This window comes from Falco rusticolus, chromosome 6 (assembly GCF_015220075.1).
Source record: "Falco rusticolus isolate bFalRus1 chromosome 6, bFalRus1.pri, whole genome shotgun sequence".
Lineage (NCBI taxonomy): Eukaryota > Metazoa > Chordata > Aves > Falconiformes > Falconidae > Falco > Falco rusticolus.
The window spans coordinates 46,311,576-46,331,596 of record NC_051192.1 but is presented as its reverse complement, the minus strand read 5'-3'; the positions used below and the strand labels follow the sequence as shown (position 1 = coordinate 46,331,596).

Here is a 20,021-nt window from a genome sequence, read left to right as displayed (position 1 = left end):
TGTATTATCCATGGCATTAAATTAATCAACTGGGTTGTTCAGAGGATGGGTATTTGTGTCAAATGTATAGAAAGATGAGTTTCTGGCATGGTTCAGAAGGTGACCGATGATTTCAGATGACCATCGAAAAGTTACCGTTCTGGCTTTAGTAGTTGTGCAAAATTGCAAGATCAGGGTGGGTACATCTGTAAAAGAATGAATTTGAGGTATTGGAACTTAACTTTAGATGAGTTGGAAGACGTGACACAAGTTGCCATAGCTTCATAACCTATGCTAGAAAAGCAGAGAAAAAAACAGAAAGCAAAATACTTCTGCAAACAAATCCTGACTTTTTATTGTACATGGAAATTTATCACACTCACTCACACACAAAATTCTCCTTACTGCCTCCTGGATCCAGAAAGCTATGGGGTTTGTGGCACTCCGAAAAACAACGTGACCCAGTGTCCTTTTGGCCAGGTTGGCAAGAGAAGAGCTCTTTGGTGCCAAATGGTTTTATTCCCACTAGCCTGTGTTGCCCTGGAGGCAGTATCTGCTGCCCATGCAACATCCCAGGAACAGAGATGGTCATGAGTGGGTCATGCTTTTTACAGTCTTTCTCCATGTGACTTATGGATATATAGTAGGCACTTGTAAAAATGATTTTCGTACTCTGTACTGATGTAAGATTAGAGCAGAGGTGGCTTTGCTGTCTTTGGTAGGAGGATGACTGAGAGGAGAGGCATCTGTGGCCCGAGGGGAACTTTCAGACTTGCTGCAAGGTTTCATCTTCTGCTGGGACATGTTGGGAAAGCTCCTGATTAATCCTTCAGAAGAAGGGTTCAGGAAGGACAGCTACAGGGAAGACAGCCTATGGGTGTATGTGGGAGGGTGTATTTTATGTGTGTGTTTGTATTGCAAAAAAAAAGTCTGAAATTGTTGCCTTTTTTATTGTAGCTAACTAAGAAGGGAGGATTTAGAAGCTTTTTTTTTCGTTTTTGAACCTTTTCATCTGAATTAATGAAGCGTCTTGAAAGAGCAGGTGTAATTACATCAGAATACAACTCCCATTCAATCAATACTGTTTGGGAACAAAAAAAGTAGCTTGGAGGTTGAGGAAAATCCATCTTAGAAGAGGGATATGTGAATACTTGTCAACTCCATCAGACCAAAATCTAATTAAGGGCTTTGATACTTTATTATTTAAGGAATCTTTTCAAGGTTAACTGTGCTTAAAATGTGCAAGGATGCAACCAACAGTTTTTGTCATGCAAATAATTGAAGGCTGTGATTACTTAATTAAAGCTGCCTTGGCCCATTTAGGTTTTTGCTAAAGAGACAATGTGCATCTAATCTTTTATCACAAATGTAGCCAAAACAAATTAGTTTTGTTTTTCTCTTGTTAATCAAAAATTAAAGCAGAGGATATTTATTTTCCTTGAATTATTTAAAACCACAGAACCAGTGGGATAGAGATACACTGGTTCCACGAATTGGCAAGTTTTGAAGTTGCATTGGATGACTTTTGTTTTATCTTCATCCTTCTTCTTTTTGTAGGAAATTCCACTTACTTGGATGACCACGGACCACCCCCTCAAAAGGTGAGCTGCTGTTATTTTGCGTTTGCTTTCTTCTTGCTTTTTTTTGGTTTCAATTTTTAACTAATAGTATGTTTACTTATGTGCAGAGCAACTCTGATGAGTTTACATCAACAGCACTTTGCCTTTCCAACTCTTGTTCCCCACAGCATTTTCAGGCATTTTTAAGTAACTTGGGTTAAATCTCTGGGTGATTAAACTAATGGAATTTTTGTCATTGAGTCAAGGGGAGGCAGGATTTTAGTGATGTTTTGTCTGTCAGTGTATTCATGCAAAAGCAAGACACTGCCTTTGGAGCTAATAAGGCAAGTGAAGATGGCCCTTTTGCTGGCAGCAGTTCCTAGAACATGGACTCTGCTGCAGGTGCAACACTTTCAAGCAGAGCAATAAGATATATTTAATGAATGTGTGTAATGAGTCCTTTTATAGGGATGGGATACACTGTTCTCATCATGTGTGACTGTGCAGCATCAACCTTTCCCTCACTATCATCATGGTACCTCATGATGTTTTCAGTGAGGACCAGCATTGTGATGGTTTCTTCAAGAGGAAGAAGTGGAAGCAGGCATTTAGGGTCTGTTTGTTGTTTTGGGGTTGGTTTTTTTGGGTTTTTTTTTTGTTGTTGTTTTTTTTTACTGTGTGTTGGTTTATTCTCTAAAACACAGTTTGGTACTGTCTTGTGTCTGTCTTCCCAGACAAGAAGGCTGTTTTATAGTAGCCATTTAAAAAGAAAAAAAAAAGAAAAGAAAAAAGAGGCAGACAACAGTTCTCTTGTGACTGTCTTAATTTCTCCAGACTCAATTCATTTCTGTAGGTACAGTGTAGTATCTTACTAAGGTATTTGGGTAGAACTAACTGCAGTTTTGAAGTCTTTGTGCTGTGCAGTTGCAACACTTGAAGGTGCAGCTTTTCTGAAAGTTTCCTTTCCAACTCATGCAGAATTCTCACTGTTACTTGTAAAACACCAAAGCAGAAAGGGAGGCAGAGATATTGTGGTTATGTATATAATAATAATTAGCCATAGACTAATTTATATAATATAGCCTATGGCTTTCTTTAATAAAAAACTTTTCAAGTAGTATTGTTTTAATGAAACTTAGATGCCTGAACGCTTTTGAAGGCCCTGTTGTTATTAAAGTAGAAATTTTACCTGTTTCAAGAAATTCCTAAGAAAGGGCCAAGATTCCGTGGTCGCTTCTAGCCAAAAAGTGGAGCCTGCTGATGAAAAGGTCCCTTTTTCCTCAGTAGTGCAAGATTGCCACCAGGCTGATATAGGTGAGCTAGAGCAGTTGCCTGAAAATGGGTCTGTATTCTAATCTAGTTTCCAGACATATTGTTTCACTGATGTGGCCCACGGTGAATGCTAGTGCAGCAAGTGGGAGTGGGTAGTTAGAAATGGGGTGGAGGTGAAGAGCCACTATGTGTGATGGTCCTCACTCATCTCTGTTCAAACTGACCATAAAATCACATCCTGAGCCACCAGTCCTCGCATTTAAATGTTCTGTCACATGTGTGTATCAGTGTGTTGAAACAGTTGGCTTTTGATCAGCAGAAGGAGGGTAATGTGGAAAGCAATTCAGTTTAGCTTAGTTACCAGTAAGAGCAAGCTACAGTAATCTGGGTTTCCTCACCTTTTTGCTGCAAAGTCTGTGTGCACAAGACCTGTAATTTTTACTTGACGTGGATATTTGTTATGCTCCTAAAGTTCAGACAACTCACTTAAAGGAATGATGTACGTCTGATTTTCATCCCCTCAACACAAATTACTCACTTTTTCTGAATGCATAGTTACAAAAACAAATTGATGTAGACAAGTGGCAGAATCAACCTAAGTTCATCATTACTAACTGTGGTGGGACAGGGGGAAATCTAAGGCTAAACAAGTGTTTCACACCTAAAATTTCTTCAATACCCTCTTCTGCTCTTAAAAGATTTTTTTTTTTTTCCTTTGGGTACTCTGTGCTTCTCCTGCCCAGAAGTATTAACAGCTTGCATGGAGTAAAGCATTATGTTTGTCAGGTCTTCATAGTGAACACTCAGCTCAGAAGACTAAAGCAATGCTTGTGTTGGACCTGTATTTTTCATGCTTGTGTTGGCATTAGCTAGGAATGCCTAGCTGTGCCAATAGGGAAAAGGCTGTAATCTAGATAAGAGTTTTTAACCTTGAAAACTTTCTTCAGATTTTGGTCCTTTTACTTCAGGAATTTTGTGTTACCATTAAATGGTGCTGTGGATGGGAACTATACTCCAGTGGGCAATAGCAGCTGGACAGGTTTACCCAACCCAGACACTTTCCTGTTTACATTATGAAAATTTCTTTTTCCTATCTAAATACTTTATTTTGAGGTGTGTTCACAGCTTCATCCAGCTGCATCTCAGCTGTCTGTAAAAAGGCCAGCTGATTAGATACCTGATTGGTTGTGATTAGCTACTTAGTAAAGTTTTGGGGCTTCCTCTATAATCATCCTCACTTCTGAAAGCTTGGTGAGTAGCTCAGTGCAATGACAGGTGTAACTTCTGTAAGTTACAGGTATTATGCTTTTTGAAGTACACGCCTGTGTTTACAAACATTGATAAAAGATGAATGCACACGTTTTGATCATCCCTTGCACAACATATGGGCAAGCCATCTTGTTCTTGAGTGGATTTTTTTGTTTTGTTTTTCATTCTTCTAATCAAAACACGAGCAGAGATTTGTAAATGAGCAGATAATTCTTAGTATTTCCTTAGGGTCATGTATTGCACAAAGATGCTCTTGCTTCGTAAATCTAATGCATTGCATTAATAGTTATGTGCAGTTTTTTACCTTCCTGCAGCCTCAGCTCTGAACTGTGAACTCTGCCTGTTTGAGTGAAAATAAATTCACTGTAATTGTCATTGTCTTTCAGGTAGCCTCTCTTCATGTGACTAGATAGATAACTTTACATTTAAACTAATAGATGGTTAAGGTCAATAATTGGTTTTATTTGGCATATAAAACGATGCCAGAAGGAATTAATCCTGAATCCAACGCTTAAAATATTTCATTAAAAATAGTATTTTCAGTTGTGATCCTCACAAAGTACAGATGATACGATGCACCTTTCCTCAGTAGCATGTTGCTTCAGTCTTTACTACCAAGGCCAGCCATCAGGAATCCCAGACCCTGGCGGCAAGAGGAGAAGGAGGTCTCCTTGGTCAAGGAGGATCGAGTTAGAGATCACTTAGGTCAGGGGGCCTCAAACTTTTTAGACAGGGGGCCGGCGCACAGATGAAGTGGCAGGAGGTCATCTGCGGCTGCTTGGTTCCAACCCCCCCAACCCCCAGCCAGGGGTTTCTATAAATACCAGGGGCCGGATTGAGAACCCTGGGGGGCTGTATCTGGCCCATGGGCCGTAGTTTGAGGACCCCTGACTTAGGCAAACCTGATACCCTGAAATCCATGGGGCTTGATGGGATGCACCGCATAGTGCTGAGGGAGCTGGCAGATGTTATTGCGAAGCCACTCTCCATCATCTTTGAAAGGTCATGGAGGACAGGAGAGGTGCCTGAGGACTGCACAAAAGCCAATGTCACTCCATCTTCAAAAAGGACAAGAAGAAGGAGGACCCAGGAAACTACAGGCCAGTCAGCCTCCTCTCCAGCCCTGGAAAGGTGATGGAACAGCTCATCCTGGAGGTCATCTCAAAGCATGTGGAGGAAAAGAAGGTTATCAGGAGTAATCAACATGGATTCACCAAGGGGAAATCGTGCCTGACCAACCTAATAGCCTACTATGATGCAGCGACTGGCTGGGTAGGTGAGGAGAGAGCGGAGGATGTTGTGTGCCTTGACCTCAGCAAGGCTTTTGGCACTGTCTGCCATAACATCCTCAGAGGGAAGCCCAGGCAGTGTGGGTTGGATGAGTGGACAGCGAGGTGGGTTGAGAACTGGCCGAACGGCAGAGCTCAGGGGGCTGTGACCAGCGGCGCAGTCAGGCTGGAGGCCTGTGGCCAGCCGTGTGCCCCAGGGGTCAGTGCTGGGTCCAGTCCTGTCCAGCTTATCCACCAGTGCCCTGGGTGCAGGGACAGAGCGCACCCTCCGCAAGGCTGCTGGTGGGACAGACCTGGCAGGAGCGGCTGATACAGCAGAGGCTGCGCGGCCCTTCAGCGAGACCTGGGCAGGCTGGAGAGCTGGGCAGAGAGGAGCCTAATGCAGTTCAACAAGGGCGAGCGTGGGGTCCTGCAGCTGGGGAGGAACAGCCCCCTGCACCAGTACAGGCTGGGGCTGACCTGCTGGAAGGCAGCTCTGTGCAGAAGGACCTGGGAGCCCTGGTGGACAGCAAGGTGCCCACGAGCCAGCACTGTGCCCTGGTGGCCAAGGCCAGTGGGATCCTGGGGGGGCGTGAGGAGGAGCATGGCCAGCAGGCCGAGGGAGGTGATCCTCCCCCTCTGCTCTGCCCTGGTGAGGCCCCATCTGGAGTGCTGTGTCCCCTGCTGGGCTGCCCAGTTCAAGAGAGACAGGGAGCTACTGGAGAGGGTCCAGCAGAGGGTCCAGAGGCGGTGAGGGGGCTGGAGCATCTCCCTGGTGAGGAAAGGCTGAGAGAGCTGGGCCTGTTCAGCCTGGAGAAGAGAAGGCTGAGAGGGATCTTATCAATGCGTACAGATCTCTGAAGGACAAGGTGTCAAGAGGATGGGCCAGGCTCTTTTCTGTGGTGCCCAGAAACAGGACAAAGGGCAATGAGCACAAACTGGAACACAGGAATTTCCATCTGAATCTGCAGAAAAACTTCATTCCTTTGAGGTTGAGAGATCACTGGCACAGGCTGCCCAGAGAGGCTGTGGAGTCTCCTTATGTGGAGACATTCCACACCCACCTGAGCATGATCCTGTGCAACCTGCTGTAGGAGAACCTGCTTTAGCAGGGGGTTGGACTACATGATCTTTAGAGGTCCCTTCCAACCTGGACCATTCTGTGTAATGCACAGACGAAAAAGTCCTCCATTTTTTTTCTTTCAGTCCTGGCAGTCACTTACCCTGGAAAGCATACTTGTGCCCTGCTGTATTCAGCTGCAGTCAGTCCTGCGTGGCACTGATATGTGAAGCTCTTCCAGCATTTTCCTAATGCCTGCTGTATTGATCAGAGGGAATTACAGCATGCCCTGAATGAAATGAAAGCACGAGAGGGTAATTTGGTAGATTTGGGAAGTAAGTTTTAGAGCCAAATGGAGTGTAATTAATGCGTCTCCTTAAAAACACTTAAAAAGTAGGAACTGAGATAATGAACAACAATCCCTTGCACAGGGTTGAAATGACTGATAGCTAATATCGGTGCTATGGAGTTAGGTGTAATGGAAGGCCACCAACAGGTGATACACATTGGACTGTAGCTGTTTTGCAGAGTACATTCCAGTGTTTTTTTGGAAATTGTATCAGTTTTGGCTTTTCATCATGGCTTGGTGCCAGAACTTTGGGTTTTTTAAATACTATGTGGGTTTTTTCCCCACTGGAAGGACTGGAAATAGCACTTGTTCTCTGAACAAGGAATAGCATCATGACGTTTCAGGAGATCAGGGTACTGGGCTGCTTTTTTTCAAATAAAGGTGGCAGTAGCAATTTTCTCAGTGCAAGCAGAGAAGGAAAGCTTTGCCCACTGCTGTACATGAACGTTGCTGTGTGGTTCTGGTTCTCTCTTGAAGGCCAGCTGAGCAAGCTTTTCAAGTCTTCCCCCAATAAAGGTTTACTTGACTGTTAAAAGATTAGCATTTGTTGCCCCTGCCAGTGATATAGAGGTTACCATGCCAGTGGTATGAAGGTAGTGTGTCTGCCATAGGCCCTTCTTCTTTGGTCCTTAGGCACCAAGGACAAGGACTTGAGTGAAGATTGACTAATCCTAGATTTTCATGAGTTCTAAGACACAGATCTGTGCATGCTTCTCTGCAGATAGATGAAACCTCCAGTAACCATAGCACACCTCTGGTCTTGCTGGTGTGACAGATAAAAAAGGTGTATAGTTTATCCAAACTGAACCTCCTGTCTGTCATAAAAAATGACTCTTCAAGTTAAAGCACTTGAATTTCCTAGTTCAAATCTGTATCTCACCACCTCCTGCGGGTTTTTCTTATACACGTCTGAAAATATCAATTTTAAAAGTTTTTGCAAAGGTGATTTCTTTATTCTTTCTCTGTACATTGAAGTTTAACTGATGGCTGTAGGTGCTGCTAGCCTGTTTTTAAAAAACACATGTGAAATTGATGTTCATTAGTGACTGATGGTGTTCGGTTGATATATTTAATGTCTGAGCATTTCAGCAAATAAAAACAGATGTATTTTGTACCAGTATTTGGGCAAGCTATTTCCTTAGCAAAAATTCCTGAGGTTTTTACCTCCATCCAAGATGGTGAAGCTGACCTGTGAGAACAAATTATGAGATCTTTATCAAACCTACTGTTGTTACTGATTGAAAGCTTTTCCCCTGAGAACTTGGCATGAGAATCAGGATACGTCTTTCTTGTGGTGCAGCTGATATATACGTGTAAAGTAGCTGTGCACATCAATGACAGATAAATTACATTCAAGTGGTCTGTTCTTTTCTTGATGTTTTTCCCATGGGATGTCTGTCATGGACCCAGTGTCTTTTGGCAGCTGCTTAGATGTCAGCACAGCCCTATGCTTAGCACATGTGTGACAGTGCTTCAAAGCTTTACATGAATACGAAAATGGATGTGGATCAGGATAAGGTCAAAATGAAAAGAAATGAAATGCATACACACAATAAGTTTGATCTGATTTTATTGTTTTGAAGCCAGAAAGTAAATAAATACCCTTTTCACCATTCTTGCAGTTCTCACCTAGTACTTACATGATAATTGTTCATGTCCTCCCTTGTGGGTTAAGACTATGGGAAAAGATGGCAGAATCCTTGAGTGGGCTTTGGTACATATGTAGTGTATCCAGTCCTTGTCCCCCGAGTTGTCAAGCAGTTAGGATTTTTTATACTTTATTATATTTGAATTTAAATCTTATTAAAAGTTGATGTTAGCATTGCCCCCATTATGTCGTGTTTTTATGTTAATCAAGTTTTTGTCAGCTTTATTTTTTTCTAGTTCTTTTGATAACAGTACTAAGATCACAGCCAAGAACGGTGCATTTTTCTTTTGGTTTTGATTTAGTTTTTTTTTTAAGTGGATACTTCCTTTTTCATTTTAACTTGTGTTTTAGTTCTAGTCATCTTTTTTGAGAACATGATTTTAGCCCTTCAGCGCTCTGCAGTCTAAAGTGGTTGATTTGTTAGGGATGAAGTGCTAGACTTCAGAAAAACACAACCAAAAACCAAGCAGGATTTCTTTCCTTTTAGGTACATACTTACTAGGGATTTTAAGAGCATGAATAGTAGTGTGTGTGTGTTTGAGGGAGTTGAAATTCTCTGTTTAGCTGTTCTAAAACAAATGGTGGATAATCTTTGAAGCAATCCATCCAGGGCAGGGTGGGAGGAGAATTCAATGATTAAAAAAGCCCTATCCAGTGTGAAATGAAGAGTTGTTAATGAGACGGTCATGCAGAGTGAAAGTTTTCAGCTAGCAAAAATTGTCAGAATTTAGAAACACTAAAGTAGAGTAACTTCCTGTGGTTATTAGACTAAATACCTGGCTGATAAAATCAAAATATTAGAAGAATTCAGTAAGTGCCATAACCACAAAGAACCCCTTCATAGTGTGAAGTATTGTTTTACTGTATAACTGAGTTTTTTAGCATACTACAGTCAATAAAATACTGTGATTTTAAAAAGCATAAAATATTTCTCCACTTCCCTCAGTTTATTAAAGGGTGGTGTAAAATAATGGTAGAAATATTGGAATATTTTTTTATGCTCTTTTAAAATTGTGTTCTTCCTTATAAATGACAGTATCTCTAGGGAAGAAAAATATTATTTTTCCAGAATATTTCCCTCTTATTTGTAATCAGTTGGAATCCTGCTGAAGCTACAGATGGTGATACAGCACGCTAATATTAGAGATATTGCCAAAAGCTAGAATTGAATCTGTACTATTAAGTGTGAATTGGGTCATAAAAATATTCGAATAGTACTGGAGTACTAATTCCTGTTTGTTTTGTTCATATTAATTTATTGATCAAGAATCTTCAGGACAAGAAATCATTTTACTCTATGATTTACCAAAATAGAGAAGATGATTACTTATTTTTTAATACTTCTGCAGTTTATAGCATATCAGAAAGGTGTTGATACAGGGAGGCTGACTGATGGTTAATGGGCAATACAAAGAGACTTGGGAAATTAAAGCCAGATTGCCTGTCACAAGAAGATAAATCCATGAGGGGATACTGTGCATGCTGGCATCCTGCAAAAGTTTATACAACAGTGAACTGGCTTTTTACTAAGCCTGACATTTTCAGGCTTCTCTATTTTGAAAGACTTTGAGAGACAACAGGGATGTGGGCTTTGTGCATGACAGTAGTCTGTAGTTCTTGTCTGTCGTTCAAGTATTTAATTTTTTTGATTTGTGCTTTAATTGTCAGGCTGTGTGCATAGTTAAAGGTGAATTTTGCTTGCCTCTGGCATTAACACAGAAGCCTACCCACTGCACTGTTACACAAAATACCAAAGTTCTGATGTCACCAATTTTGCAACCTGTAGGTTTGGTTCTAAATCACATATCGTAGCTAAAAAAGTACCCAAGGCATTAGCATCCCCACTTTTGAAGCTAGTAGAGCTCTGTGTTTTCACTGAAATTTAGGACATAATCCATTCTGATTTGGTTTTTGTTTTACCTGCAAAGCATCCATGAAGATTATTTCACAGCATGTGAATAGCTCTTACAGGTAACAGTTTTAATTTCCAGCTGTTCAATAGATTCCACTCTTCTTCCCCTTCTTTCCATGAATGGAAGGTATTAATAAATTAACATAGCATAAGAGAAGGTCATAGGTCATACCCACTCAATTGTGGCCGCCTTCATTAACTTTTTATTAGGAAGTGCTGTATTATAATACTGAAATCCAATTACAGCTGGGTCTGGATAATCAAAACCTTCAGTGGAAAACAAAAAATCTGCAATTCTGGATAGGGGTAGCATGACAGAGTGTCTTGTGTAAGTGATAAACTGATTTGGTTGATGTTATACAAATGACTCACAAGGCTTAGCAACGCAACTTTACCATGAGTCTTTTACCACGAGTTGATGCTGTTCTTAAATCCTGAACTGTTACCATTGAACAGTTCTGGAAGAATCTCAGTTGACCTGGGGAAAAAAAAAAAAAAAAAGCAGCTTGAAGAAAAAACTTGAAAACCCAGAACTTGGGATGCTGTGAAGGCTTGCAAAACTGGGGGAAAAGAAAAAAAAAAATAAAAAAAATTGGTATTACTTTGAAAGCCTCATGATTTTGAAGACAAGCTATTGGGTCCTGGCCGTCCTCTACTCAGGCTTTACAAAACTAGGAAGTATGATTTGGAAACAGTGAATAGTGGTGAAGTGCTCTAATAAGGGCTGTGAGCTTTAATCAAAACCAAGATTGTGAACTTGCTTATTAAGTGGTCAACAGTAGAGTCAAAACATCAAGATGTCTTGACTGGGCTTAAGGGGTCTGTGTGAGAGTGGGGGTACTACGGTAATTCAGGGTCTGTGTGAGAGTGGGGGTACCATGGTAATTCAGGGTGAAGGAGGAGTTTGGGCGAGGAACATAAGGATGGGCAGAGCAGCACCGAATAGGTATTTCTCAGGACAGCACCCCTGGCACCACCATGCCCTGGAGGAGCGTGGAGGCCTTTGCTGCTGGCACTGTTAGGGATTGTGAGTAGATGCAGGGAGAAGCTCCCTCCGTTGAAATGGAAAGGAATCCTGCCTTGGTCAGCAGGAATGAGGTTTGGTTTGCCTGAGCCAGCCAGATTGCAGAAGGGTGAAATGGGAGCACTTGATGCTGGGCTTTGTCCGCTGTTGCCCCCACCATGTGACAGGATCCGCCTGTGACTCAGACGTGGACTCTAGTAGAGTCAGGGAAGGTATTTTGGGCCTTTGAGTAATTTTAGATTTAGATACTGGGATTTCTGAACTGGGTTGTTCTGGCTCTGCTGGAAGAGTTGGCCAGCAGCACGTTGTCCTTCCTCTAGGTCCTTCTTGGTGTTACTCCTTCCAGGTGGTGACATACTGTCATAAACTGGATTTGGATCTGTTACGTGCAGAACCTGTAACGGAAATTCAATCCCTTTGAGCTGCTCTGAGCATATGGAGTGAGAGCACCTTGGAGCCAGCTCATCAGTAATGAGTGTGTGGATTGCAATCCAGCAGAACTGGCCTGTTTTACAAATTAAAATCCAGTTATGGCTATACACAACCTTTATTTCATACTGCAATTGACTTATAAAGTGCAGTGCAAAAGACAAGCACGCTGGAGACATTAAAATAAAATATGAAACTACTGAAGGGAGCCCAAAGTAAAGGGCAGGAGGGCAAAGTGAAACATCGTATGACAGATCCTTGGCAATGGGTGAAACTATGAGTTGTTGAACTACCTGCAGCCTAATAGATAGTCAACCACAATAGGTACAAAAGGGTTAAGCCTCAATGTGAAGAAAGACAAGTGCATACAGGGGAATAAATTATTTAGTCTACCACTCACCACTCTCAAATCCAATATTATTGGCTCCCAGAGTGAATTCGTGAATATTGCATTGGAAGGATAGAAACTACTGTAAGGTTGTTAGGTTACTTAAGGGAACACCAGTGCTGTGATGTATTATAAAAAGTTTTAAAACCTGGCTTAGCTACTTAATATCTCTCATTTTTTAAGTATCCAACATAAACATGTGGGTTGGATGTGATAGGATTTACCACTTAGAGAGAGAATAACTGTGCCAGTGTGTTCTGAGCACATCACAGAGTACAAAACCCTGGGCTCAGGAGGAAAAGCAGCAGGTTTAAACTTCACAGTTCCAAGATACATATACATATAGTACGAAGCTGCTCTGGAGTTAAAATCTGGCTTGCACAAGTTCTGCTGCTTAAGGGTTTTTTTGATATTACATGGAAAACCTTCCAGTGGAATACTGGGTAATGAAAGTCACACCAAAATTCTTAACCTACCCGAATTCATGCTAGTTCCCTCAATGAATACCAGTGTCAGTGAACTATGACCTTACATCATTTGTGTCCTCTCTCTTGCCTATCTTGATAGGTGCATACCAGTAAGAAGACTTTGACAATGTGATCAACTTTACAAGTAAGAGATGAAAATACTGCTTTTCACAGGAAAACTAATGAAGGTCTTCCTGTTCTTTTTCTATTGTAATCTGCATACAGTTACGTAGGGTAAAGAAGAAAAAGAGTGATGGCTTTATGTTCTGCACCCCTCTCTATGACAGTAACAGTCCCAAATGCTTTGATTTTCTAAATGCCGTTCTTAGATGTATTTAAAAGGGGTGTCTGCAAGATGTGAAGGTTAACTGTTCCATTCTCTGACATTAAGGTGATAAGATACAGCACTATATGTAATTTTGGTCCCAGAAGCGGTGAACAAGTCGCAAACTGCAGAAGAAAGCAAGAAGAATGAAGAGGAGGTTGAAAAGCAATCTATGTGAAGAAAGGGTGAAAGGAAAAGATTTGGTTATCTAGCAGGTGTTGGTTGTACTCTCTCCCCAAGCAATCATCTGTTTGATAAGGTGATTCCCTCACACCTGCTTTATCCCTGAGAGGAGTCAGAGCTGCCATTACTTGCACCAGTGAGTGTTGCTGAGTGATGAGAGCCAAGAGTCCTGCTCGCACCTTCAGAGGCTGCCTAACATCAGTGGCCATCTGAAGCTGCTGAGTGAGGACAGCATCTGCTCTTTATCAACCTGTTTGACTCTTTGTATACGTGTGCTGGATTTGAATATTGCTTAACTTCACATACTTGAAATAAACCTAGTTCTGTGCTCTCTTTGGTGGGGAATCTTTTGCAGCAGATCACAGAATTAGAGGTTTTGCTCAGCTGTGAGCTGCTGTTGTAGGAAAGTAAATCAGGTGTAAGGTATAAAAAAAGAATGAAATGTGTTGACAAGGGTGCAGCTAAAACTTTGGAAACCTGATCTTAGACCTATTCTTTGTAATTTTCCTAGGATTCTATTGATATTATCATAGTTTCAATTTGCTGTATCTGTAGCCATAGTCTCTTGTAATAGGATGTGATCTGAGACTTAATGGGGAGAGAATTCACTATGATTTGGACAGAACTCTTTTGATGTGTAAGGGTGTAGTACTTCACAGAAAAATTATTGGAAGTTTTGATATTGGCTATACAAATCTGTTTTGTGGGACACATCGTTAGCTTTGGCAGACAGGTCATAGAAGTTTTTTTCTTCAGTCTTAATAGGTTGGAGGACTATGTCTACAACCAGTCTTCTTTTGCTGCTTGTGCTCCATGTGTATGTTTTCAATTTATTTTGGTACTTAGGGATGTTGAATCATTAGAGAACACATTTTAACTTTTTCTTCCAAACAGGTCAGCAGCCAAACAGATGAAATGCATTGTTTGGGGCAGGGCGGGGGGGGGGGGGGGGGGGGGGAAGTCATTCTTTTTTAATTAAATCAGTTGTTTAATGAAAATGCACGAGAAGAATCTTGTCTCTTCTTCTGCCTTATTTTCAGTGTTCCGCTGCAGCTATATGGCTTTCAAACTTTGAAAACAAACAAACTTCACCCTTAACTTTTTTGTGGTTTCTACTGTATTTTCAGTGACCCGCAGAGGAGCTCATGCTGTCTGGTGTGCTTTAGAGTTGGTTAATTCCAAAAGTTTGTCTCTGTCCAGTGTCACTATTCTCTACAGGTGGATCTTGACATAACTGGATTGTGTAGTTTAGCTGGGGAAGAAGGAAGCTAACTAGTAATTTATTTTGTTTTCTCTCTTTTTCATCTTTCAGTCGTGTTTTCTGTTGACATCTCTTTGTGTTGGCAGTTCTTCATTGTAACGCTTTAAAAGTGGGTAAGAATAAGTTGATATTTGTTTGGAATAAGATTTTGTGCAGCAATTCTTGAAGTTAGGTTTGGAATATGTTATCTCTTAGTGACTTTAAATCTAGAGTTTGTCTTTAAATGGGCCATGGCAGGCTTGTGGCAAACCTCAGTTAAAGAGAGGCATCCATTGGATCTAAGATGATCTCAAAGCTGGTGACTGAATTATCTGATCTGTCTTCATGGAACCCACAATGTGAGAACAGGTATTCTCTGGAAATCATAGATCAGCTAAAAATGAAATGCATGGTGAGTCACAAAATTCTGGAATTTGTTGGTATAGCAGGTTGTGTAAGAAATTCTTCAGGTAACAGGCAAGGATGTGCCTTCTAACATCCTATGTGCAATCTTTGGGGGCATTGGAGGATGAGAAGACACACTGGAGAGGAGCGGACTGCTGACAGCAGTCAGGTTTGCAGATACCTAACAAGCATCCTCCATCACTCATGAGCCAAATGGGGTATTGCTTTGACCCAGTAAGCCATTTTTTAAGTTCTTATAATTCTGTCTTAGTTGAACAGGAAAAAAAATTGAGAGGTTGTACTGAGAAGGTGTGATGCTATATAGAGATGTGTGATGTCAGCAAATGTTACATTGCTTTCATGATCTTAACCAGTTTTGTCTGTGTTGGCTTCATTCACTTGATAAACATGGAGCACTGTCTGACCACAGGTTAGTGTCTGTTCAGGAAGGAGAAGCCTGTTCTGACACCTACTTCTGGCCCCTCTCATGAGTGAGGGCAGGGCAGGAGTCACTTACATGCAGAAGTTGTGAAGGTAATGGATTGCTTTCTGGGAACATGTAAGGAGTTTTTTATCTGGGAAAATCGTACCTGGGCTGGGAAATTTTTGGTGAGTGAGCAAAAATATATACTGGATTTGGCTCAGTAAAAGTAGAATGATTTAGGCCTTTGGGTGGATCCCTAAATTGTTGAACTGCAAGTAATTATCCAGCCTCATTTTGTTTTTTTAAATGGTGCAAAAGTTTACCTGGAGACAAAGCCACCAATGAAGATGGAAGCTGGGCTTTTGTCAAGGTATCTGAGAAATGGCTCCTCTCCTGAGACTGGCAGACCTACCCTGCAGAGCTGCTTGACAGTCGTCATCTGTAATGGAAATTCATTTTGGGTTAAACTTGCTTTTTCTTCTCCTTGATTTCATTCACAGTGGTTCTTGACATCATCTTTAACTGTGAAACAAAAACCAAAAAAACTCAGTTTGATCTGACAAGTAAATTGTTACATAACTTTCCAAACCCCTGGAGAGAGCTGTTGTAATTACACTGTGGGTTTTACTTTTTTATAGCTGTAAGTACTAATTTATGTAACTACAAAGTGAATTATATGTTTGAATTGTTTATATTATCTCTAGGCTTTGGTGCAGTGCTCAATAAAGTCACTCTAGTTTAAGTTGTGTATATTACATGACTGTCAGGTTGCCAGAGCATCACCTCAGCAGTTAGTCAGTCTACATCACACATACCCTCATTGTAAAACAAAATGTAATCCAATTAGCATTTTGTAAACCTCCAGCTGCTGTTTTCCATCTTGTTTCTGCTAATACAATAGAAGCCTTCTTTTGAACTGCCTCCTCTGCCACCATCTCTTACATTGTCTGAATCTGTTGCGAGTATTGTGAGGGGGAAAAGAAAGAAGTTCCTCTCTGAAAAAGTTTTAAATTTTTTGCATTTCCAGATCTGCCTGATACAAACTCAGGTTTCTGGAAGAAGTATTTCTTCTTCTAAGAAATTACTTAGCATTTTCTAAACCACAGAAAGCAGATTTGCAGCGTCTGAAGGGAACTGGTCACATTAAACAAATGCTTGCTTACATACAAAAGCCTGTGTACTGCATGGCTTTGTGTACCAGGCTCACCCTCTGGTGCATTTAGGTGTCCTAAGTAGAATGGTGACGTAAACAGGTGAAACATGAGCAGAACTTCAGCAGTGCACCCCTAAAGCTAGCACATTCAGCAGTGCTACAACTGAAGTTTTGATTACCTTTAATGACTGTGGCGTTCTGAAGTGAGCTTTGAGCTTTAGCATTTATCTTGAATCTTGTCCGATTTTACCAAAGTGTATTCAGATGTTTGCTGAATCAAGGCATTGATATATTGGCCTCCTTCAAGTTAAACAGTTGTCTGAAAATAATAGCCCTTTATTTCAGTTTTCTTTATCTGCAGTGAGTACTTGCTTATGGTTTTTTTGGTGGTTGCCATGGTTATCATCTGTGCACAGAACAGAATTGTGCTACGTAGGAAGGTGAGTTTCAGAAACAAAGGTGAGAACTGGCCAAACTTGGTAGCAGCTGTCATTTTTGTAGCTGGTAAAGTTGTTCGCACTTTACAAAGGCCTGCTTTAATTTTATTACATTTTTAAAGAATGCTATTAATAAGATTCACTCAAAGTTGCTGGCTAATCAAGTGAGGGATTTAATTAGAACTTCATTGTAATCTGGGTGCAGCAAAATTCCCCTTGAAATGAATGAAGTACCAATAAAGAAAAAATTTTCCTCCCTGTATTGCTAAATGCAGCTCTGCTGTGAAAATCGAAACACTTAATTCTGAAGCATTTTAAAATGTTTCTGTAGCCCTTCAAACTCTCAGCATTTATCGCATTTCCAGGATGCTAGGCAAATATATGCTGTATGGGCTCTTGCTCTTTCACTAGCACTTGTCAGCATCTCCTTAGCATTTCTGTTGAAGACTTTCACATATTTGCACAGCAAAGTATGCCAAAAGTGTATGCCTGAGCAGAGAAGAAACTTCCATTCCACAAGTTACGTTGTTGTTGTGTGGGTAGTGCTGCAGGGCTGTGGCAAATATTGGTGCAGGCTTCTGTTATGCAAAGAAATGAAATAAAAAGAGGGCAATCCAGAATATAAGCTGTAGCATAGAGATGTTAAATTCATCACCTTTGGAGTTCTCTAATCATTGAGGCTGGGATTTAGCATTTCGGAGGAAGCAAGGCTTCTGAAGGAAAGACTGATAAGGAGTAAGGGGGCAAGGTTTCTCATAGGAAACTCTATAAATGAGAATTGGTGTTACGTGGGTTTTGGATGAGCCTTAGGAGGCCCATATTTACTTGCTGAATCAGGAGATGTGTTGTCCTGGAACTGGGAAAGCTTAACCAAGGCCGTGATCAGCAAATACCTATCCCTTCCCCATGTAACTTGGAGAATGACAGCATCCATGTTTATGTTGCAGTGAAGGATTTCTTAAACATTGCAGGCATTACAATAGTAGTATTCTTTTGGTTGTGATAGCAAAATGCTAGTATGTTCCCATTATATGCAAGGGAATCCAGATTTTTCCTTTTTTTTTTTTTTTTTTTTTTTATTTTATTCTAGTTTGCAGTCCTCTGAAAGTATTCTGACGGGTTGCTTGAGGAATCATTTTGCTTCTCTGATGAAGGTCTGTTAGCTGTTCAATTACCATGAGAAGTGCCAGAAGCCCATATGCCTCATCTGACTGCTTTTATGTTAGAAATCCTTCTGCTGGGAGAACATGATTGCATCAACAGCAGAAGTAACTATACGTTGAGACACACCATTGCTTTGGCACGTGAGCCCTTCCTTGCACTGAACACATTGCATGGAATTTGGATGCAGGCCCAGCATCAGGAAATATTTTGTGCCGTCATGTTATTAGAAAAATGAGCTTTCTGTGAGTGCCATATATGCACCACTGTGGATGAGACTGTGAGCTCCTGACTGTTAGCCAGTTCAAAAGGCTTGACAGCAGATGCCTCTACCTATGTTATCAGATGCTGCTGCTGTATGCTATGCACCAAATGCTTGTCTAATGCAATAGTGTGACTTCAGAATGCCTTTTACTGAAAGAATAACCCATGGGCATCATCCAGGAACAAAACAAGGCTGCATCCAGTATGCTTCAAGACAGTAAACTACTACTCATTTGTTCCGGTTCCCTGGAGAGGAGAGCATGGCGCAAGTGTTAGCGTGGGCTGGAGACCTTCTGAATCGGCACATTGGCTGTGGCTGTCCTGTTTTGAGGTTTAATGAACGTTATCTGTATGAAGATGGAGGTGATCGTTCTGTGCCGGTTAGCCTCCAGGCCACCTGTGGCCCTGGCGTTGTTTGTTCCACACGTAGATACCTAGCTAGTGGTGTGACCTGTTCTCTGAGTCTCTTTGGAAGATTCATGTTTATATTTGAAACTGAAAAAGTTGCTTAATTTTTAGCTCTGTATAGCTGGTGGTTGTTTGGTTTTGTGTTTTTGGTTTTTTCTTGTTATGCTGAACTTTTGCAGTTCAAGCATTCCTCTTGCATTATGTCAACTTCACTTTGAGTTGCCAAACTCTAGTGCAAATTCACTCCTCTTCATACTTTGTATGGGAGGTGATCGACTAAAGCTGATTGTTTGCATTGAGGTTACAAGTAGCAAGCTTAAGCCCATCATCATCTTCACTAGAAGACATCAGCAGTGGCTTAGTGTTTCTGCAGTAGCTATCAATCTGTGCTGTTACTTTAAACCAGACCATGAGGGCGGTATCTCAGCTTGCCACCTCCTGAGCCAAGTGTTTGTATTCCAAAGAGCATCTAGCTTGCTGGTGGAAGTGAATGCTTCTGACCTGGGCAGGGGCCTAGTAATTCTCCTGTATGTATCTGTCAGTGTATGGTCAAAACATGCTGTGATTCAGAGGTACACAGAAACAAAAATACCTATATACTGACTCCATTTTTTTTTTCAATCTGTATTTAGGTACTTCCTTTCCCCAGCCAGGTGGTCTACAACAGAGTTGGAAAGTGTGGGAGTCGAACTGTGGTCTTGCTTTTGAGAATTTTATCAGAGAAACATGGATTCAACCTGGTTACATCTGACATCCATAACAAAACAAGACTGACCAAAAATGAACAGGTAAGTTACTCCTTCTCATCTTGGATCCTGTTTTCTTATTATGTTTGTGAAACTGAGAAACAAAGGCATATGCTAGCAGAAATAATACTGAAAAGGTGTACTGCTACTTTGACCTGAGTAATCAGCCAGAATTCTTCATCCTCTAAGTGGCTTCAGTTAATAGGAGAAATGGATGGTGGAGCCAAGAGCAACATGAGGTGGAAGCTAACCAGAAAAACTAACTTCTAGTGAGGCAGTTCTTGAATTTAGTCAGCATAGCAATTAGTCCGGCAGTGAGGCAAGAAGGGTTAGTACGAGTGAGGTTAGGTGCTAACAGCTTCTGGAACCTGTATTAATGTATCTGCAGGGCACTGCCATTTATCATGTAAGCAGGCCAGTTTATTTGGACCTAGCTTGGGTCTCCTTAAGCAAAGCAGTAGTAAATAATAGCCAGCAGGGTGGGGTTTTTTGCTGTCTTAATTCACTTCTAGTAATCGCTTGCTTCAAAATGTTGTTTCCCAGGGCCATGCTAACCTGTGTTGCTATAATTTGACATGTCCTTGATTCTATCTCTGCTTCTTAGTCAACTGCCTTTTTCATGTTATAGCACAGCCCTCACTAAGGCAAATG

The 20,021-nt window shown here is 41.2% G+C and overlaps 1 protein-coding gene across 1 annotated transcript in view; it reads left to right on the top strand.

Moving 5' to 3' along the window:
- Positions 1 to 20,021, top strand: part of UST (uronyl 2-sulfotransferase) — a 166,385-nt gene that overhangs the window by 60,039 nt on the left and 86,325 nt on the right. Inside the window, exons 2-3 of the mRNA XM_037392589.1 lie at positions 1,537 to 1,580; positions 19,257 to 19,412. Coding sequence (XP_037248486.1) covers positions 1,537 to 1,580; positions 19,257 to 19,412 — 200 coding nt within the window. The remainder of the gene's footprint in view (positions 1 to 1,536; positions 1,581 to 19,256; positions 19,413 to 20,021) is intronic.